Consider the following 24,123-nt stretch of genomic DNA (forward strand, 5'->3'; position numbering starts at 1 on the left):
ATCATTGGTCGAATAAATTGAATTTCGACTGGCGTGTGTATTATACCGCAGTTGAGAACTGTCGCTAGACTCGTGTCCACGGAAGAAAACTTTAGGGATCGAGAGAGATTTTCTCGCGAGACCAACAAGGAAATCCAAATGGCGGTAAGGCGGTGGAAAAGCCAGGGAATTTTCCCAACTTACCAAGACAAACGCGATTGTTCAAGTTCGCACGTACAAACTTCATACGCGAAGTGGCTTAGTCACATGATGTGCTCCACTTTCCGTTACACTAACATCTCTACATCTTCCACGTATACGTGCTTCCTATTATTACGTCCATTATTTTCACTCGCTATACTTTAGCTCTCTAAGAACACCTGTGTGACATTGCGAAAGCTATAACGATTAGATATAGTAAATATTTGTTGTGGCAGATTTCTTATACGTGTTATGTATGACGAGTAAATTGTACAACTCGGTGCAAATCTTTCGTTCTATGTATGTGTGTGTGGATTCACTTACCGGTGCATTACTGTGGCATAGAACAGCGTGGAATGTAGTATATGGATATATAGGGTGTACTTTTGTCGATAGTCAATATTTTAAACATAGATTTCTTGAATAAATTCGGGTCATTAAACCTAATTTAAGTTTTTATTCATTGTGTGTAATTTTGGAGTTATTTCAGTTTTTGGTTTAGTAAATAATGCTGCTTCATACACAAAGGTAAAAGTAATAAACAAAAGTGATGAGGCGAGAGAGAAAAGCAAATATACACCTGACCTATTTGTTTTTCACATTGAAGCAGTGTTATTGGTTAAAACTAAAATATTATTCAATTATAAAACATGGTATGTAATGGAAAAAAATTATATTGGACTGATTTGGCTGGAAATATTCAAAAAGTCCCTGTTTAATATATTGAACATCGAAAGGTGTACACCCTGTATAGTTTAACTGTACATATATAGGGATAGTCATAAATAAAATTTGCAACTTCTTATAATCTTCGGCTCCATTTAAGTTTCGGAAAAATGCTGAGTCAGGTCAATTTTAACTCGAAAAGGGACCAAATTTTATCTTAGTTTCAAAGTTATTTTCACATCCCTCTGGAACCTAGAGCGACCCCTTCAAAAAATTTTAACAGAAAGAAGGGTCGAGTGACGCGTTATTTTGAAGCTACTTTCATTATTTATGATGATCTATGTATTTTGTTTTAATTTTTAATAATTTCTTTTAAAGAATGACAAAATTGCTTCAAGCTCATTGAAAATTTAAAAACTGTCAATCCTGCATGCGAACACTCTTATTCAAATTTTAAAAAAACTTTTTAGCATGCATGAAGTTTAAAAAATGTCATCTTATTCCACTAATGTAATTATTTTTTAAAGTAACAAAATATTTTGTCTGAGAATGATAAAGCTACCATCTCATAGATGGTTGTATACAGAATGAAAACAGTTTCATAATAATATTTCCATGTTATTATTTCATTTTTTAAGTGGCTCTGTTTGCTAAAGGGATGCAGAGAGAACTTTGCAATCAAAATAAAATTCAGCCCTCCTTCGCATTAAACCCTACCAGTCTCAGAATTTTTTCAAAACATAAATAAATTTGGAGACTTTAAGAAAATCAAATTTTAATTGGGACACACTGTATATAACAGAGATCCATTCAGCTTTATGCGTTGTACGTTTCACTATTTAGCTTAGCTTATTAGACATTTCCATTACCCTTGCATCAGAGTGAACAGTGCCAGGTGGATTATTCCTTTGTAAGGAACTCTCATTACTGAATCCACTACTCACACTTCATGACATTTCCCAAATTTCATTGGCTACTGGCTCAGTAATTTGCAAACTTTGCAAGCTTGTCTGTGATTTAGCATTTCTCTTGAAAAAAAGATTGAGAAATGTTTAATTTGCGTTAATCAGGGCGTTTGGTTGGTAAAGCTGGACCGAAAGAGTGTCAACGGGCCAAGGGTGGTATGAGGGACCATTAGAGATTCTCACTGATTGAGAAAAAATTAATCGAGTGACGCGTCAAGCTTCCAATTATCGATGATCGATTGTCATTGCATAGCAACTTGTCGTTCTGTTTCCTTACCCACGAAAATATCAGAGTACACGCTCGTTCGACTTTCTATTTTCATAAAATATATATATATACCGAGTCGTACTACCGCTTGTCAATCCAATTCAATCCCGATTGAATGGAAAGAAGCAAAGCTTCGAGTAGATGAGCTTTTGAATTAAAAAATATAATTAAAGTCCCTGACGTTAATTGTAACAAATTTCAAGCTCTTCGAATATCGGTATTCCATGACGAGTCGCCGAGCTTTCAAAGTATCAGCATTTAATTTATAAGCAAGCCAGCAGCGATCCGAGAAAATTCCCTCAAGGGAAAATAATTAACGAAATATTGATGTGGAATGGAACGAGTAGAAAGAGAGGAGTTCTTATATACGGAGTAATAAAACGGATTTTTTACTCGAAGGAGCAATAGAGGAGGAGGGGGGAGAGTTTTTCAATTTTTAAAAGTCACGAGAGTGAGTATAGCAGGAGAGATAAAACAGGGGTGAAGTGCAGGCGCTTCTCTCGGTCTGGATATGTAAATAGTGGAAAACTGTGGCGGAAAAGTTTTGTGTAAACAGAGAGACGTCACTCTTTGGCAAACTAGAGAATTTCTCAGACCTCGCTCGATCCATTATTTTACCTCACACGACTAATTTTTTTCACTAATTCATTTCCCTCGACTATTCCCATATAATTTGTTGCCAAACTTTTCATTAAGGTCCGTTAGCCTCCTCGTCCAGTTTTCCTTGAAATTCCACATCAACATACCGGAAAACAAAAGGGAAAATTGCGAAACATCGTTTAATACAAGCTTTGTGACAATTTAGGTCGTACTTTTCAAGCTTTGTGCTCATTATTCCTCTTTATAGAATCCTGGGTAATTCAGTTTTATATGATATTTAATGTTTTCTCTTCCTATCTCTTTCTCTCTCTCTCTCTCTCTTTCCTTTGAAGATCCAACTACACAAATTTCCATGTTTTCGTGATTAGCTTAATAATCTTGCCTTCTGAAGATTGAGTTAAACAGATACTTTCTAAACGCTAGGGCAAGTTTTAGGTTATCGTTAAAGTTGTAAAAAGAAAGAATTTTTATACAAGCTGTTCTGAGAAAAAATGTTAATTTTAATTGTTTAAAAAAATTCAAAATACCATGACTTAAAATATTGTATAAATTTGATAATTACTGTATTGAAATGTATGGGTTTAATTCTGTTATCAAATCTGACAAACTTTACGAAACTACTATAGTTACGGAGCAATATATTAGTTTTATGTATACGATTCGTGGCAGAAGAAGACGTGACGCTAGTAGATCATGAATTGGCATGGCTATCGATTCGAAGAACAAAACACGGAGTTTGCGACGTGACAGTACGAGTCGAAACAAGTGTTTCGATCTATTTATAAATACACGTTTCCAATGTGTGTGGCTGAGAACGCGCAGCAGGAAGAAAATTAGCGTCGGTTTTAGACAAAAGCTCGATCAATAAAAATCCTCTTTTTTCCAGCTGCTTGTTTGAGTACAACCCCTTAAAATCCATTAAAGTATAAACGCAATTATTTACAAAAAAAGAACAAAATAATATCTCGTTAGTTTATTTGATAATGAAAGCAGAAGTTTTCAATGAATGAATAATTTGTTAATTTCACATTGGTAGGTCGGTTCTAGAATTGAAAGATTTTGCAATGAAAATTCGAAGAGGGTCTCCCATTACCCTGGCAATATCCGGACGACCAGTGCCTACGAGAATCGGATCGAGCGGGAAAAGCCTGTACCGAAGCTCCTCCGAGCATGTTCTCCCCAACAAATTGACAAATTGAAAGGCAATCAGATCCCAATAGAGTCCAATCGAGATAACTGGACGATTTTTTCCACCTGCATCCTTACGACCAAGCTATATACTATAACAATAAGTACGATATACTGCTATTAGAAAATCCAATAGACGCAGTTATCGTACGAAGGATACAAAAATTTATCGTTTATAAACAGTTTGACTTTTATGTATTTGTATAATACATATATATATATATATATCTTTCTTATCAGTGCGATGCTTGACCGACCAGTTTGAAAAGGGAATCAGCAGCTTTTTAAAGAGAGCTCCGAGGTAATTCGTGCCTTCGCCTTGGCACAAGGTCAGGAAAATCAATAGGAAAGCAGACAACGAGGTAACGATGCCATGCACTGATAGTATACGTATACCTATACCTACATATATTATGTATACATACACTACCTGCTCTGTGTACTGTATCACACACCGTAAACTTCTCCTCTCCACTTTGTGCGTATATATCGTTCTCTTTCCGCTTCCTTCCCATAAAATATTCCTGACACCCCTCACCAGCCAACTTTTACAAATGCCCCATAAACTTCATTTATGCATATTACCCCTACTAAATTTAATCTCGAAAAAAAAGAAAAAAAAAATTCCAATCGAATCAACTTTACGATTCAATGAACTTTATGAAGAAATTGATGGAGTAATTTGTTAGGAATTCGCATCGTTGCAGCGAATAGATAAATAAAGCGCATATGCATAGATGGAATCTGGAATAGATCCGACGAATTTTCGTTGCTCTTACTTACGTGATAAATATCAATCGTGGGAATCCCTGAAATTTCCAATGGAGAATCCGGCATATGCGAAACTATGTCGCTAATAAACTTGACCCACATCGTAGCAATACGATATAATGAGTCATCAAATGCCAAGGATAGCCAGTGTATATATAATATATATACCTATATAGAATGGATAACCCCCGGTCATAAAGTCTAATTCGAAGAGTAATTATTGAACTTATACTTGAAATTGTTCCCTTTACAACGACATTACGCTACAAAGGACGAATATATAAAATATATAGTGTATTAGGCTGTAAAATTTGCAAGGCTCTGTTTTAATCACACGTTTAATATAATGACATACTAAATAATATAATTAATCGTAAATTTTTATCATTTGCACAGTCTCAATTATAATTGAACTTAAAAATGTGAAATTATTCCCTGTACAATTGCATTATGTCATTAAGGACAAATACACACTCGTAAAATATACAATATTTTAAAGCAAATTTCAAAAGTCCTATTGTAATGGCATACTTCATACAGTGCAATAACCTGAAAATATACGTGCTCGTAAAATTTTATCAATTGCACAGTCTCAATTAAGAGGAAGCTTCCGTTATTACGCGAGGGAGGGCATAAAGAAATCCGATATACTCGTATTGAACTGATGATATTTGCAAATAATATTTCTCTATGTAATTTGCTCATCCAACCGCCCGTCAGATGGGAAAAACTTATCGAGAGGGAAGTTGAAATTAACGGAAAGGTCGATTTGCCTTCGATCAATAATCTAATCACCGAGCGAAGCTAAGCGAGTCAATTTCGCGAATCCCGCGATCGGTTTTATCAGACAATTACACGGCTTCGTTAAAACAACGACCAATGCGGCATTGGCCAAGTTTGCGATCAAAATTCGCGCGTAGGTAAATTGCTTGGATGATTACGTGACTCTCCTAAGAGGAATTATCCTTAATTTCTGTAAATAAAGCACCTAAACTGCAGAAAATTCTCTAAATTGGCCAGGATCAAAGATTATCTTGTCTAATTATCGAGCAGAATCGATTTGAACTATTTTTCATTATTCAAAAATGCAGGCAAGGTGAACATTTCACGCTCCAGGTCTTCGGAATACGAGAATTAAAAGGGTCATAATTGCAGTAATTAATTAGTGCAGACGATAATGAGATAGATGAGCTTGAACTTTCGTTGCTCGAAGAAGGGAGAAGAATTAGTGTTGGAAGCTGTGGCAGAAATTTCAGTATCCCTGATGCAGCTCATTACACTGAGAAAAAATTTCAACCATTTTTCAACCGATGAACAATTTGTCATTACAACAATAATGAAAATTTATCTATATAATGCATAATTCGTTATATCAATAATTATTCATTGTTATAATGAAAAATGGTGGGAGATTTTTTTTCGGTGAATAATTAGGGTAAAATTAAAGTTGTGTGAACCTGGTAAATTTTTGTTTTCTTTGATAAGAGTGATATGGATGGATACCTTGGCTTCTTGAGAGACCAAGAAACATGCATCATTCATGAAACGTGAATAATTCAACTTGGACAGTTTCCCTAGTTAACGCTCTGGTCGATTGCTGCACCCAGCAGGAAATTCGAAGGACGAAAGTAAAGTTTCCTCGCACGTGCGACATATAGCATACCATCTGCAGCTCATTGAGAATACTGGAAAATATTCAATTCGAACGCTATTCCATAAATTACTTACCAATAAGGATTTACAGAGAATAAATAAAAATCCTTAATGTCCTTAGGAGTGTGATAACGAAAATATGTAAAAAAAAAAAACAGCATCTTATTTTGAAATTTGGTTGTAGTAACACGTGAATTTCTTGTGGTAGTTTTAGCAAAAGGAAAGATGGTTGGTGGATGGTTTTAATGAAGAGGAATCCTTAGGTGGCTTGGTAAAGAGGATTCTGGGAGCACAGCTCCTCTGAGAAATTCATTAATCGGAGGAGCAATTAGCTTTATCCTCCACCCAGTCCTCCTCCCTACCAACAATCATCCATTTTCAATTCAATACATAGGTACTACATTCTATGGAGAAGTTTACCCTTTCGAAATTTAACTCCCAAAACTTTATCAAAGACGTTGAGAACAGTTTATATATATATATATATATAAACAACGCAAAGATTTTCTTAAACCTGTAATTATATTGTTCTCGCTGAGTAGTAAAATTGGAAAACTTTGGAGGATCGAAAACAGAACAAATCGATTTTTACACAAATGTGTTTGGATAGTAGTTATCAGTTAACTTATTTAAACAGATGATATACTTATTTGAGAGCAATTTTCTTCGACAAAATCGAATAATTTTAAATTTTATTATGCATTTTTTCCACAAATTTCATAATTCATATCACAGATATTTATTTTAATAAATTTATATTATAATACACATTTTGTCTTATATCAGATTATAAGATTAGACGAAAGATGTGACACATACATAGTATGGTATCTATCATCGAATTGTCATTAGCATTATTACTATATATCATTCATTCAGGAAGTTTGGCCTGAAACATAAATCATAATTGATATTGCAGTGTATTTATATATAGTTCCAGCAATATTCGTGTATGCGTTTAAAGCTGCTGTAGCAGAAACTGAGGTAAGGATTAAAGTTGGTCGCGGTCGAATGTGAATAATGAATAGAGAGGGTAGAGGGTAAGATTTACGAGGTTTTAGCGCAGCGAGAAACGATAATGCACAGATGCGTAATTGCATAGCTTTCATTTAGGCCCTTTAGGACTAGGGATGCAAAAAAGTTGTACTCATTAGCGAATGACACAATCAAATAATTTCGTTTCTTCGCTTCTCTAAAGCCTCACTACTGCTTTTCACACTCGACCTCGTTTTAACTAAGAATATGGTGCGACGATAGCAGTGGCCTTCTATCGCTTAAAGCCGATATATATATAACGTAATAAACACGTGCGAACTTATTGCAAAAAAATAATTGCAAAGCTCATACAAAGCATTGTGAATTTATTTCCACTAACGAACAAAACCCCCCGGCCTATTTGCAACGTCAAATGCAATTAATGTCTTAATGCAGCAATATGAATGAAAATTGTTTCCTGAGCAGCACGTCATTCGTATCTGAAAAATCAGAGTCGAGCGTCAATTAATTCGTCGAGCGTTTGAAGCATCGATAACCATTCCAATATCTAGTTACATTTACAATCAGTCACACATTTTTTTTACCTCACTGAAAGATTCAATTGGTTTACAAGTTGAAAAATTAGAAATTTAAAAGCGTGATTGATGAATTGTTATTTCGATTGTATTTCAAACGTTTTCCTTTTAAATATTGGCATTTCTTGAAAATATCAAACCCTCTCTTTTGTGATTAAATCATTAAATAATTTCAATGTTTCTTTACAAAAGAACAAAGTTTAGTTGTTAGTACACTATATAATAGTTATGTATATATCTTTATTGTGGTTTGGGAAAAGATAGAAAAGATGGAGTAAAGAAAGGAAAAAGTGAAGTGGATTTGTTTGGATGAGAAGAAAGAAAGATGTCTTCGAATGGCTTATCCGGAAGTGGAGGCTTTTCTCCCTTTCAATTCCCTTTCGCTTTTCTCCTTTTCTTCGACCGATTTCTCGCCTAGAGAATTAGGCATACTTCAGCCTCCCCCCCCCCCTTTCAATCCTCATTACACAAAGACGCAAATGGAAGGACCGGATATGGTGAATTCGTTAATGAAACCTTCGAGGACGCCACTCCCACTCGTTCTCCCTCACCACCCCCTCATTTCCTTAAGACAGAATTTTTAATTAACACTCGGTTATACAAAAACTCGCATTTCTTATGATAAAAAAAGCAGAAGAAAAGAACCCGTTCAATATCGCGTTATAAAAATAGAATGGAGCATTTTTGAGGTTATGCCACGTGGCTTTAAATTTGGTAGGAACAGCTGAAAAGGTTGAGGTCGACTATCGGAATTATTTTCTACGGTTGGCCGCTTAAGATTAACGATCGACCGATTTAACTGGCGCCTAGCCTCCCGTCACGCGCGGCTGGCTAAACATATATCTGCTCCACTCGATGCCCGAAAGCTCCGTAGCGCCATATCCCTGATTTTCCAGTTTACAATTTCAACCCCCTTTAACTTGCTTTAATTCACATTTCTACTACTGACACAGTATATTTTCAACTTTCATTTTTCATCACGATAATTTTCCAATTAAACTCATTAGCACTGATTGGTCGTTTCTGTCCAAAGTTTCACTATACACACTCGCATCCCCTGCCGTTCTTAATGTTTTCTTCCCTTAAAAGCAACGTAGCGTTGTATGTATCCCTGATTTGCCAACAATCTATAAACATTCTTTTTAAAATGCTAAAATTCACATTTCTAATACTGACACAGTACATTTTCAACTTTCATTTTTCATCATAATAATTTTCCAATTGAACCCATTAGCGCTGATTGGTCGTTTTTATACAAAGTTTCACTACACACGCATCCCCTGCAATTCTTAATATTTTCTTCCCTCAGAAACAACGTAGCGTTGTGTGTATCCTTGATTTTACAATACAATCTGAACTTTCTTTAACACGCTTAAATTCACATTTCTACTACTGATATAGTACATTTTCAACTTTCATCTCCCATCAGGATGATTTTCCAATTGAACACATTAGCCACCGATTTGTCATTTTCATCAAAAGTTTCGCTACACACTCGTATCACCTGCACAGTTCTTTTTTCTCACTTCGAAAGCTTCGTTTTTTTATGTCGATAATACGTCATTGAATTTCCTTAAAGAGCTAGCTCCTCGTTAATCAAAGCGATCATTAATATCGGGAAGATTGAAAGCACTCGCCAGGAAACTCCAAGTAGGCCACCGAGTATTTCCCAAGCTCGAGTTAAAACTTATCAAAATTTAATTCCCTATTGAAAAAGCTAAGCTCGAAAGCTCTAACAACGGAATTCCAAAGTTCATCTCACGTTCGCACTTTCGGCCAGAACTTTTCATTCGAGAAGTCATGCAAACTGGACGAGATCGTAACGGCCCTAATATATATTATATATCTGTACGTAACAGCAGAATATATAATATAAAAACTGTGATCTAAAAAAATACTTAAAACAATACGACATGAGCTTAAAAATATGAGCCAATCACTTTTGAGAATTTCAGAGATATTCGTTGAAATTTTTAATGTAATATAATTAGTTAATTTTTTTGTACTTTTTTTCCAAACTTTTACTACTTTAAATATTTTCGTGTGCCATATAACCATAACTAAATTTTAAATTTCACGATTATTGCCAAACGTCAACGATATAAAATAATTCTGATCGAGACCAAAAACTTTTCTTGCGCAACATATAAATCTCATCGATCCAATTTTCTCGAGAGGAAAAATTGCTAAAACGTGCTGAGATATACGAGTGATTTTTAATGTGTGTGTAGATGTTAGAAAGGTATAGATGTATCTCTCTCCTGTATCTTGTCGTATCGATAGAATTGTTCGAGGATAGGATTAAAAGTTAAAAGTAGTAAAAAGCTCGAGTCTGACCTCGCGATGGCGGCACGGTTGTTTCCAACATTTGAAAGCTCCGCAGAAGCGTTTGGAAGCTTTGCAGGGATGGACAAGAGCTGGAATATTTTCCTTTCACTCGGGGGGAGGAGGGAGGAGTGTATGAACAGTTGTAATCCACGGATTTCTTCTCGCAGAATTCCACCATTGTCCTTGGCTTTCCACGTTTGCACCCCCTCCCCCTCCCCCAGGCTAAATCGAAATCCACGATATTCTTTCATCCACCATATATATATATATATATATGCATGCCACACCCAACCAGACTGTTTAATTAAATCATATCAATCTTTTCCCCTTATCATGCTTCCGAAAATTAAGCGAAGCTGCGTATACAACATCCCCATTATTTATACCAAGTATATTACGTTAAGAATTAAGTAACAAAATTAAACTGATTAAAAGAATGATTATCGATTTCTAAATTTACCATAGATGAAAAGAAGATCTAGCCGAGTCGAAAAATAAAGTTTATCTTCGAATTAAAAACAGATGAGAGCCAGGTCAAAAACTGAATTTTTAGAACTGGTTTTGTCCTGATTTGGGACAAACCGACGGAAAATCAGGTTTTATTTTTCGACTCGAGTGAGAAATAAAATTATTAGAAGGATTGGTCTTGCAAGAGTTGTGGAGAAATTTGTTCGAGTGGCTATTTTCGTAAAGTGAGATTTGCTAGTGGGGTCGGGAGAATTTCATACATATATATATATATATATATTGTGGTTTATCTGGCGGCTCGCGCGATAATCGCTCGAATGGTTTTCAAGTAGAAAGCCGACTGCAGAAGCTGATGGAGGCTGCTGAAGCGAAAGAAAGTAAGGCGACACGGATTTAGTGCAGCGAGGAAACATTGAGATACGAAACCGTAAAAGCGACTATATCTCTCCCAACGGATATTTACGAGCGCCCTCGAGAACTCGACACTCCCAGCTTGCACGATTCTTTTCATTCTGCCTTCGTTACCTGATAATTCCCATAAACTCCATCGCGCCAACTGCTGGCTCACTCTAACTCCATAAGCATTTATTTGCTCTCTTTCAATCCGATCGATCCACCTTTATCAACTTGTCTCATAAATACATTCTCACAATTTATCTCACCAGTTACTCACCTTCGCCTGCAGTTTAACGGCTAATTTAACTTTGCCTCGCCAAAAAATCATCTTTGCAGAGTGCCATTATTTAATTTCCTTATAGATACAGGCATATACTTATAACACACACACACACACACACACAGCTTAAAATCGATTTTCATCCTTCCTGCCAAAAATGTTAATATAATTTATTTTAAGCTAGATTGACAAAGTTCACCCAGGGCGCTTTCTAGAGGGTGTCAAAAAGTTGGCATGGAATTCTACATTGTAACGTATAGGTCAAGTTATGGTGAATGCTCGCTAGCTGCAGCCGAATACGAGCGAAATGTACGTCATTTGGCACGAAATCAAAAAATCTCGTAGAGCGTGTCGAGCTTTCGTTTTGAGAGGGAGCAAAGTTAGCGAACGCGCTCGTTTCAGACCAGATTAAGGCGTAATTGGGAAAAAAGGTGGGAATATTCAAAGCACCGAGTGTCTTCCTCCCCTTCTCGTTTTCTCGTTCCATCCCTATTAAAGTTTCGAGAATTCCCCTCGCTGCGGATCTCGGCCTATCCTTCGAGAACAGCTCTCTATTTGCCAACCCCTTAAAAATTTTTTCTTCCCACCCAAGGCTCTCCTAAAATATATCCTATCGATTCAAAAAATTCTTCTCATTCTTTTATCATACAGACTCGTTAAATTATCTCGCTTGACTGGTTTGTAAAATCAATTGGCAGAACTGTTTCGTTGGGAAATTGTTTAATTCTAGGAGGGGGTGGGGGGAGTGAAGAGCACGAAGGTTAATCAAAGTTTAGATTTGTTCCTTATTTGCGATTTAATCTTCAACCTTGAGCTGAGCTGAATTATTCTGCTATACTATATATATACTGTCAGAAACATATGAAATATGCACTTGTTTTTGTCTCCATCGCGTATTATACAGGTGCTTTTTTTATTGCGCAACACACAGCTTGGCTATAAGAAAAACTGCCTCTGTGGTAGAAATTATATAATAATAATATTCGAAGAGAGCACACAGGCACTTTACGAGATTTTCATTATAATTCTAGAAAGGATTGCTCGAGCATTCCATACATTTATTTATCAAAATTCTATTCGCCTTAAACGATTTTTCCCATGCATGAATTTATGTACCCACTCGCTGCATTTCTTGTTCCTTCCATGCAACGAGCAGAATATAGAGATAAATAATCGGTCATTCCCTCTATTCCCTTATTTCTCTGGGTTTGATCCAATATGCGAGTAATAAAACATGAGTAATAATACAGATCCTTCATAACTTTTTCTCCAGCGTAATAAACGAATAATATACGTATGAATATACTTGCCTTCGAGGAGGTCCTCGTTCTTCACCAGGATCAACGGAATCGCACCGGAAACACTCATTTCCAACTCGCAAGATTTTCACCAGGAAATATCAAACGCAGGTACCAACATCCACAAAAAAGACTACCGATCGATTTGTAAATCCTCACTTTTTGCCACAATCACAGCAAAGTATCCTTGGAAAAACAGAAATATAATTCGCACAGGAAATATCCTCCTGAAATTTTTAGCACTCCGATATTCCTCGGGGGATCAATCAACGACTGATCATTTTTCGTTGAGACAAGGATACTGTGGTAATACTAAAAAAAAAGGTTTTTCCTTGGGGAGGTTTTTGCTATAGGAGCGAGCCTCTGGCAAAGAGGGAGAGGTATAATTATCTTTAATGGAAGAACAATTTTCTCGAAGCACCGAGAAACTTGATGATAAAGCACGGAGATTCAACCGATATCTGGCTAATTCTGAACGATTTCATTAGTTTCCTGCGAAACTTGTAATTTTCAATTTGTAATCGATCTGGTTTACCTCTGCCAACTGATATTTATCCTTTAATTTACACCCAGCTTTCCTGCACTCTACTCTAATACATATTTTTTACCAGACCTTATGAAAAAAGTTTCAGATGGTTGGAAAACTTGACGAGATTGGGTCAATCTGGCTCTCCCGGAATAATTTCATTCCAATCACTGCACGATATTGCATTCGATCCTCATCGAACTACGATCGGATCGATGCGGAAGAGAAAATTATCAAAGAAACGCAATGCTCCTGTGTACAGAGATATGAAAATTATTGCGAGTTGAGCGAATAAAAGAAAAGATGAAAGGGGATGTGGTAGAATTCAAGGTTCAACGAAACCGATCAGTCAGTTGGAAGTTCGATCGGTTGGGAAAAACTCGAAGAGCACAGGAGTCAGTGAGTATTCGGGTCAAACGTGACGCGCTACGTGTCGTCTTTTCTACGCACGATACGTTTCCTACTGATCGAAGGAAGCTATTCGATCTCCCACGCACTTGATCGATTTTTAATTCCCCCTTCCCCCTTTTCCACGTGTAAAAAGCCGTCGTGCACTAGAAATGCTGAGCCAACGCCATCAGGTATACATAATCGTCATATAATAAATAAATTAAACAAAAGGAACCAATGAAAATTGTAGTTGGAATTTTTTATCTCCCTCCTTTAATCTTATAACTAAATATATATATATATATATATCCAGTTCTCGCTGGGTAAGAAGAATAAACCTTTAGAGAATATATACGAGACACTTAAATATTTCTATAATAAGAGGAAGAAGATTAGCTTTTGCTTTCACGCTTGCCAAATTGAATTATTAATGGTTAGATAAGGCTAATATTAGTCACGAGAGTGCATTGGTGTTATCATCGCGTGCCGCGTATATATTTAGGCCGATCCTGCATCTTTTAATTTTCATCTTTCATTTTCCATTAGTAGGTACGCGAGTAATTTTCTAATTTAATATACCCCTGAGAAAATATAGGAAAACGGTTATAAATAAATTACAGAGATTCTCGAATGATCCAGAATGATTCAATGGAACTCGTTCCTTTTTAATCAGCGCGCTTTCATTCGTTGCCAAGCAATGCCACTTGAAGGAACTTAGTAAGCCGCGTAATTCAACTTTCAGCAGCAGCAGCAACAAGTTGATTAGTTTTGGCCACTTTATGCGCCCGGGCGAGCTGAATGCGCTCAATTCCGGCCGGGTTAAAATCATTTCTCCCTCGCACGCCGTTCCTCCAACGGCGACAAGAGAGAATATTAGCCGCGAGTCTAGCTCCCTAGGATCAAAATCGTCCCCATGCGCGACTACGTCTCTCTCTCTCTCTCTCTCTATCTCCGGTCGACGCGAGACTCCTTCCTCTTCAGCAAAGAATTTTATTAATAGAGCATAAATAGCAGCGAGAGAAAAATCAATGCCAAGTACACTGCACTGGATATTCGAGATCCTTGTGTGTATAATGCACTAACACTGCTGGAGATGTAGAGTGAAGAAAGATATGAATCACAGATAGAGAGAGAGAGAGAGAGAGAGAGAGAGAGTAATATAGTGCAGAGCTGCAGGAAATTAAATCAGACTGGAATGTAATTTTTTGGAAGAAATAAATGTGTAATGAAGAATGTCGAAAAATCACTGGTTATAGTAGAATTCGTTGTAAAGGGCCGAGGATGAAAGAAAATATTAGTCACGAGACGAGTTTTCTAGGATCAAAGTTTTCCTTACGCGTGACTGCGTCTCTTGAATCGACGAGTCTTTTCTTCTCAGGAAAGAATTAATAAAGCATAAATAGCAGCGAGATAAAAATCAACGCTGAGTACACTGCACTGGATATTCGAGATCCTTGTGTATATAATACACAAATACTGCTGGAGATATTGAGTGAAGATAGATATTAAAATCACAGGGTAAAATAGAGGAGTTATAGGAAACGAGAGAAGGTTGGAATATAAAAATTCAATTTTTTAGGGAAAATAAATATTTAATAGAGAATCGTGGAAAATAAACATAGAATAATCAATTGAAAAGTAAATATTAGAGGCGCGAGTTGAATTCTCTAGGATCGAAAATGTCCTTACTCGCGGCTACGCCTCTCGAATCGACAAGATTTCCTCGCCAGTAAAGAATTAATAAAGCATAAAAAACAACGAGATAACGATCAACGCGAAGTACACTGCACTGGACATCCGAGATCCTTGTGTATATAATACACAAACACTGTTGGAGATGTAGGGTGAGGAAAGATATTAATCACAGGGTGAAATAGTGGATCTATAGGAAAGGAGAGGAGGCTGGAATACAAAAATCCCCCTTTTGTTTCGTTTTTTTTTTGGAGGAAAGAAATATTTAATGAGGGTTTTAGCGTAGGGCTGAAATAACGAACGTGAAAGGATAAATGTCTCGTGACGTAATTGGGAGGGTGAAACGCGCGAAGAATGGGTCGAGAATTCAACGAGGAACCAGTGTAAATATTGAAAGGAATAATAATAAACCGGTTGGAAAGAAAAATAAGGAGGGAGTGTGTGTAAGGGGTGGGGGGTGGAAGTGCGGAAGGGGGTTGTTCGGGGCAATGATACCTCGGGTGAGCCGCGAAGGGTGAGAGGGATGAAATCAGGTGAGAGATTCTGTTGGCAGAGGCAAAGAACGGCAGACGAGCGGGCAGGCAGGCAGGAGACCGAAGCACGAGTGGTTTTCGCGTTTTACTCGGCAGGCCAGAGGGTTCTGCCCCACTCACCTGGTATCCGCGTAGGGTGCGCACCTACTACCACCTTCTCCAGCCTATCTATCTACCTAGCAGTGTAGCTACTCCGCCAGTGCCGCCCACTAAAAGCCACCCCACCAGCAGCTTCACCCTTCGTTCGCCCGTTAGACACACTTACAGCACCCCAACCCCCCCCCCCCCCCTCCCCCACTTTGCTCCGCCACCCCCGACCTCTTCGCCTGCGAACCTCTTCTCTTCTCTTCTCTTCTCTCTCTTCTTTCTGCATATCGACCACGCACGCTTCCAACTCTTCGATTACCAAGCCCCTCGTCAACCTTCATCCATATCCACCCCCTCCCTCGAGACTTTCTTAAAAAAGCAAATAAAGAAAGGCAAAATCGTACCATAGATATCCAAAAATAAAATTCCTATACACTCTCTCGAATCACTAGAGAATTCCTGTATCCCTCTCCTCTGTTCTTCTATCTGTAAATCGACCACGCACACTTCCAACTCTTGGATTACCAAGCTCCTCATAAACCCTCGCCATCCACCCCCTTCCTCCCAAGTTTGTTAAAAAAAAACAAATAAAGGGAAGAAAAATCATAGATATCCAAAAATAAATTTCCTGCACACTCTCTCGAATCACTAGAGAATTTTGATCCTACGTGCTGTGAATTTTTCACACGGTTCTCCCTCGCCTCTCCCTTGAACGCTCCAAGGTATCGAGGTCGCGACTAGTATATATCCAGGATTGCAGCTGATGTGTGTAAACGTGAGATTCATATACGTATAGCTGTACTTCGGGATGACATCACGTGTATCACGTGACTTCTGTCAGTACCTGCAAACTACACGAGCAGACCTGCCAGGAATATCGAATTCCAGTACATAGAACCGCGTGGAATAAAACACAAGCCCTGATATAGCATGCCCACCCCCCCCCCCTCTCCCTCAGTGAGAAACCTTGCTCCAAACGGATCTACCCTTTCCTTCGACCACTGATCCATAAATCATCGCAGTCATTACGCGTAGTTAGTATTGTCTCAACGAATCGATACAACAACGATGTTTCTAATGTCGTTATGAACGAACGGAGATCGAGATCTACAACGCGTGGGATTATTATTGAATCAAAAAGAAAAGCTTCGTCGTTATGGATAATTGTATTCGTCTTGTTTAGCATTTTACGATAATGCCTGCAGCGGTAATTTTCGATATTCAGAGGGTGATGAAATTAGTTTGGCAAAGTGACAAAAGGAGCAAATCGGGCGGGCGTAAAATCGTTTTGGTGCAGCTGCTCACGAGCATACACTCCCACATACACGTGCATGGTACGTACGGAGAAAAAAGCAAACGTGTAAATTTCGCCGCTGACTTAATTCAACGATCGATCCTGCCTGTGACGACTGATGTTTTCATCGTTGATCGCAGCTTTTAATTCATTCGACGATCGCCTTCAAGATCTTCCGCGGAATATAATAATAAGGCGAGGTAGAATTTTAAGGCCTGCATGATCGATCGCATAAAAATCCTGTATAATCTCGCAGCTTATATAGCTTGTCTTCGAGTTTATTTTTTAACCAATAGCCCCGTTCGTGCATTTTTCATAATTCCCATAAAATTTCATATTTTCGTTTCTCCTTTTTTTAAAGGTGATCCTGAAACGATGCGTATCATTGGCTGATATCGGAATTTCTGAAGAGTACGTCATGTAACCTATTCCCGCGCGACTATCGATCATATATTGCACACTAATGCAAATGATGATAAAATTCAGGTTAATTCTTTCCCACCTCCCGGCACCTCGGTCGATGAGAAAAATTACCAAATCCATTATTTTCGGGTGGAATTAATTTTTTCATAAAACGCGTTAAGATATTCAATTTTTATCAATTTTGTTGCAGGTGCAAGGATGCAGGCGTCTAGTACATATAGGTTTTGGCCATTGGTAGCTGTGCAGCCTCTTCGAGGGCAAAGGCTTTTCACGGCTCTCATCAATTCTCGGGAAAACGATTTTCAATCCTCGTTGGCTTCGTCGAAAGTGGATGTCACGGAATTTTCTGGTAATCCTTTTCACTTCGTTTTGCTTGGAAAATGAACCGTGTTTTGCGAATGGTTACTAATATGAAAACGAGGGGGGGGAGGAGGGTGTATCGAGAAATAAATAGAAATTTTTTGTAATTAATCATTTTTATCGTAACTCTATTTCTTGCATCGTCCTGCGCTCTGAAAGGAATCTATGAAATAAAATTCCTAAATCGCAATTAAAACGTTGATTGCACAAAATCAGAATAATCTTAAAAATACAATTCTTTATTATCATTATAAAATTAAAAGATTCTATAAAGCAATAGAATGATTTTCTTGATGGATTGAGTTAAGTATTAAAAATTATTTAAAAAATCAGCTGTCTTCATTTTTAGTCGGAAAGCTTCTATGGCCTAGTATAATCGATTTGTGAATATTCTAAATTCGTGTATTACTCTGCTTTTGCTGTCGGTGCCCCGATTACTCTGGTACGTTTGAAAAGGGAAATTTAGGCTAATACGAATTTAGAATTTTTTCAAGTTCTAGTCTAGTTTATAATACGAAACATGAAATTCCTCTTTGAAGCGGCTCTAGTCGCGTTAGACAGCTAACTATACACAATAAACACGAATAAACTGATGATGCATGTGAACAATAGAAGCCTTTGAGTCTATAATACGTTAAACACACATACAAGCACATAAAGAGAGAATATACAGAAATACTGTAAAGATCTGCAGGCAGGAAAATTCACTAATAATCATGAATCTGAAATTGTATAATCCTGTAGTTTTCCATTGGAGAATCATATAATAACCAGGTTATTATGGTCCCTTGCATCCCTGGGATATTAATAAATCAAGCTGACTGTTGATTTTCTAATAAATTTAACATGGAACAAATTTACGTAATTAGAGAAGAAATAATTATTTAATATAAAAGCTACCGCGAGTGTGTTGCTGCCAGAAATTTTTAATTTCCAACGAGTTAGCAGCGAATTATAATTTCCCAAAGTTTCCACCAGACTCTCGCGTGCGATAGTTTTTTATTACACAATTTATTACATTGGTTAAGAGGAAGAGAGGCCGGCCACCCGCCCACATCGAGCTGTTTTGTTTTTTCTGGCGTCGTGTCAGTCACGTGACACTGCAAGGCCCTGAACTGGGCCGAGGTTCATTGTCTGTGACCTTAGTGTGCAGCCTTATTCATAAATGCAGAGGCCTCGATTGTTAACTGGCCGGCAGCATGCAATCCACATCCCCACCGATATACCTTTCAACCCCCACTAGTCCCATTCGATCCCCAGTCATACCTGCACCTTCCAAGCCCCGCAATCGTTTATAAGCGTCACGCCACATGGAAAATGTCTCATCCCCCTTCCAGCAACCCTTCCAACTGGAATATCTTCAGAAATTCAACCTGCTGTATACCAGAGTTGCATGAAAAAATAATTATAGGACGAAAGGTTAAAATAGCACGAAAAATTCAATTTTAATGAAATATTTCAAGGGAGATTGTGGCGAGATAAGTCTTGAAGAAAAATGAATTTTCCGAAGCAAGAGAAACCCTTGATCGACCCTTGGATTTTAGAAGGTTACGGATGATCCGAAATTAGAAAGAGGATCGCACCCGCATATTTCATCAAGCGAAGATGAAAACGATAAAGACTGTCTTATAGCATAAGTGAAGCACGAAGGTCTAGGGTATTCGTTGCGTGCTCTACTCCTCTCCCTCCAATTCCCCCTACCCCCTCCTCTAACCTTAACTATGCTTAAAATCTGCATTCGCTCCGACCACCATTCTTCCCACATCTCAACCCCGTCACTTTAATCTCCTCCAAAAATTCACCGAGACAGTGAACTTTCCCCTCGACGAGTCACAGTTATCTTTGCCGCACGGTCTCCGTGAAATTTTAACGAGCAGCCCCAATTAGCCCCCTCCCCCCTCCTACTACACCCCGAGAATTATTTTCATTGCTTTGTCAACCCTCTCCAGCTTTAATAAACACGACCGTAGAAATTTATGCGGATGACATCTTTTTCTTTTTTCCTTGTTTCTCTACCAAGGTAATACTCAGTCGAGACGTGATTAAACACGACACGAATTTTCTCATAAATTAGTGATTAAATGAAAAATAATTACCAAGGTGAAATTAACGAAGGATGGGAGATGAATAATGCGAAAGTTGAAATTATTGGAGGATACGATTTAAATTTGTGAAAGGATGGAATTTGTGATTGGTAGATTTAATTTTGCTGCTTGGACTGGAGGCTTAATTTTGTTGGAGAAAATTTAATTCGGTGAGTGGTGTCGTGGTTCACTGCTCGAGGACAGAGGTTTCCTCGCTTTGTCTCTTTGTCTTTCTTCTCAGGCTAGACTTTCTTTCTCTTTCTCTTTCTGTCTCTAAAAAGAGAACATTCTCTCGAAACAAGCCTGGTAACGAATCAAGCTAATAAAATTTCAAGATTCATTCAACCTGTAACATATCCCCCGATCAAACGATAAATAATGCTTGATTAATTCAATTATTATAGCAATTATTCGATTAATTGTCAGATTTTATACTCCAACGATTAACGCGGGTTTCTACTCGATATGAAATTATCGCACTGGAACTAAGGATGGCTGTGCAGGACTGTTCCGCTCCATTTCACTGGGTCATTCATAGCCTCCATAAACGGTACATTTACGGTACATGTCGTTACTCGTAATTATGAATAATTATATATAACATGGCTGCAGAAAATTGGATCAGTATCTTTTGACGTCCTTATAAATTATTAACAACATTGTCCGGTGCATTCAGTATCTTTTATCAGCCTGATGAGCAAAGTCCTTGTAACGTAATTCAAAATTTACGAGGAAGTATTTTCCAACAAAGTTTTACCTCTTTCACTTTTTTATAGCTTAGAGAAAGCGATAAAAATTTCACGATTAACGTTGATGCAATTGGATGTTCGGTGGGCAGTCGATTACGCGATAAGCTTCGATGCAATTTATCAAAATGACGATGGAATCGGGGAAGAAGAGGAAGAGAAGAGGGCGAGCTGAAATGTCGCGCTATGCAAACAAACTTATACGTTGCTTTTATCGTGATGCTTGGTCGAAATGTCAAAGGACTTTTGGAAAGAGGCAAGAAAGCAGGAAGTCAGCCCCGCACGTATTATCCAACGGGGCATAAGAATGCACTTTGCTCCAATAAGTAAAATATCATAGCAAGAGAGGAATTTCTGATAAAAAAAAAACAAAGACTGCAGTTTTAAAATTATAATACGCCTTCGTAAAGGACCTATCGTTTTATCTATTTTTCATCGTCATATATATAGGTAACATGTATAAAATTATTAATAAACATTCGTAATTTCCTCCATCCAATTAACTAAAAATTGTTAAATTTTTGAGCTTTAAGTCTATCCGCGAGAGGGGGGTTAAAAATTGGAGGGAAGTTGATTTTAAAGAAGATAAAAAAGAAGAAGAAACTGGGTCGAGGGTACAAAACCGACGCGCGCCAATTTATCGTCAACGACGACTGAACAACAATCGGTGATTCGGGTCAGATGCGACTCATCGCCGGTGCAACCGGAAGTCACGTGGTCTCAAAGCCGTGATATTCGCAAAATTTCACTTCTCTCCCTGTAAGATATATATATATATATGTATATAACTATCAAAAGTTTTCTATTTAATTTCAGTTTCTTTATTTCCAAAAACAGAACGCTGCAAGAACTGTCGGACGCGCGACTGTGTGCGAATATAATAATTTTTCTTTCTTATCACTCACAAGATTTGGAAGCGACGAGAAGTTCCAGCTGAGTTCCATTGACTGCATCTGCAAGAAAGATATAGGTAGGATAATTAACAAATTAAAATTCACTGATATTATATACCGAATTATATTATCGCTATAAAATTTAATATTGATAATTTACTATAGCAAAATTATAAACGTTCTCTCACGTGGGTTTCTTTGCAATTATGCTTTTTTTATATAAGGGTTGAAAATCGAGGTGCGTATAGGGCAAGTGGCGATCTGTAGTGGATGAAGCAAGGCCTTGAAAGAGCCATGTAAAGAATGTGCACGTGTGTGTGTGTGGGGAGATGTGAGGTGGTAGGGGTGAATGTGGGTGAAACGCAGAAAAAGGCCTCGACAAGAGCGAAGAGCTGCTGACGCGCCCGTGTATAGCTTAACTTCTGCACCCCGATAGGTCGATGAAACCCTCCCAGTGAAATGTGCACTCATCGATGCGCCTTAAACCATCAACTATAAATATATACTAAGCAAATGCATATATAAATATATTATGCAATACACTTCATCAACAAACACTTTCCTAATTCTTAGCGAAGAAACTTGGAAAAACTACAACTTTTTACTTACCCAACTTTCTCACCTCCATGAAACATTCATTATGTTTCATATATATATGTATACATATGTCGTTTGTCGTACGTGTGTATATTGCCACAATGTTGCATAATTTTTTTGACACTCCAGCTGCAGTGACGAATATTGAAAATGCTTGACACTTGAGCTGCCAAATTTTTAGGGTACCTAGTTTTTCATCCCCCCACCCCTTGCTTCATAAACTAGTGCAGAATGTCCCACATAAGTCATCGAGAAATTTCCCTCCCCGAAACTATTTGGAAAATACAGTGGAGATCGATGGACAATCGGCTGGCACTGTGGGTGTTATAATTAAATTTGTGGATTTGTCCATTGAAATGAAACCGACCCAATTAAGGAATCACTCGATTTAATATAATAATGGCATTGCGATTATTTAATATAAACTGTCTAGTGGTGCAAGGTTCGTAAGAAAAATGGTATTCCAAATGAGAATTACAAATTGCTTTAAAATATCGATTTGTGACGAAGAGTTTTTAAAATTATTTTTCGAGAGGGAAATTAAACCGATCCAATTAAGAAACCACTCGATTTAATACAATATAATGACATTGAGATTATTTTATATAAACCATCCATTGGTGAAAAGTTTGCAAGATAAATGGGATATTCAGAATGAGAATTAAAAATTGCCTTAAAGTATCGATTTGTGAAGAGTTTGAAATATTATTTTTCGAGAATTCTACTATCAAGAAATTTCTCTTTTGTCAAGTGGGGACGATCGTGCGATGCATTGAACAGTAAATCTTGCCAGTGTCTTTTCTTGGTCGAGTGATCTGGAGCAGTCGTTATTCAACGTTCGGAAAACTGATAAGGATCCCTCCAGAGCCACGAAGTTTAATACAGTTTGCTGATGGTGAGCAAAAGCTGGGAATCAACGAATACTGTATTTTGCTTACCATCAATTTTTAAACTGATTATCTTACGTTTCCCTGCTCACCCTCTCTCTCTCTCTCTCTCTCTCTCTCTCTCTCTCTCCCGTTGACTACTGCACTACAGCCCCTCATAATTTTCATAATAATTTCTCCATTCCGAATGCATTAAGGAATTAGGAATAAAATTGAATGCATATTTATAAGCTTTGCAATCCTTGCAATCGCCAAGTGATACGAATAATCGATATTGCAAATTAGGACAAAGAAAAGAGAGCAAATGAAATTGGGATTTATAAACCGTCTTAGCCTTTGATATATAGTCTCTTTTAAGATATTTCTTCCCTTACATGAATAATCCAAGTGGATTAATAAAACTTGCACAAAACTTATGTACTGTATTATTGATTTATTTTACATTACTTATTTTGAATGTTTAACGTCAAATGAGATAATAATAAGAGCAGAGTTTCCAAGAAGATGACATGATCAAAATATACAAAGGAGAGGGGGTGGTATGGTTTTCAATCATCCCTTAATTATTTCGCAAGAGGGGAAATTTTACGAGAAAAATATGGCAAAATTATCGCAGAGTCGACAGTTTACTGCAGGCGAAGATAGAGATTGGCTGGTTAATTTAAGGATGAAGGATGTAGCGGTTTATGATGAAACTTGGAGTTCTGGTTCGTTGCTATTGCAGGGTTTTCTAACGAGAAGGAGGAGAGAAACGCGCGGTGCATCGAAAGGAGGCAAGTTTGTAATTTGCGAAATCAAAGGGCAGTGCGACATTGGGCAAATGAGAATGGCGGGAACGGCGCGTGCACGCTGGTAACTTTCAGAGAATCAAGCGGGACTCTAATTCGACACGGATCTCTCGCCAATTGTAAGTGGATGAAACCGGTACGTGACGCACCAATTTCTTCCAGGATTTTCTTTGCATCTTTCCTCGACAAGC

General features: G+C 37.6%; 1 protein-coding gene across 5 annotated transcripts in view; it reads right to left on the reverse strand.

Moving 5' to 3' along the window:
• The window catches only part of kcc (solute carrier family 12 member kcc), a 63,649-nt gene that overhangs the window by 32,118 nt on the left and 7,408 nt on the right, over positions 1-24,123 (reverse strand). For 2 of the 5 annotated variants that reach the window (XM_066734606.1, XM_066734598.1), the window contains exon 2: positions 21,673-21,720. In XM_066734606.1, the coding sequence (XP_066590703.1) occupies positions 21,673-21,720 (48 nt within the window). Of the gene's footprint in view, positions 1-12,644; positions 12,945-14,979; positions 15,445-15,735; positions 15,828-21,672; positions 21,721-24,123 lie in introns of those variants that run through there. The other 3 variants (XM_066734633.1, XM_066734629.1, XM_066734621.1) reach the window with 3 other exon arrangements.

The sequence above is a fragment of the Prorops nasuta genome, unplaced genomic scaffold (assembly GCF_024137725.1).
Source record: "Prorops nasuta isolate Cenicafe-Biocafe unplaced genomic scaffold, Cenicafe_Pnas_1.2 PNAS00002, whole genome shotgun sequence".
In the NCBI taxonomy this organism is placed as follows: Eukaryota; Metazoa; Arthropoda; class Insecta; order Hymenoptera; family Bethylidae; genus Prorops; species Prorops nasuta.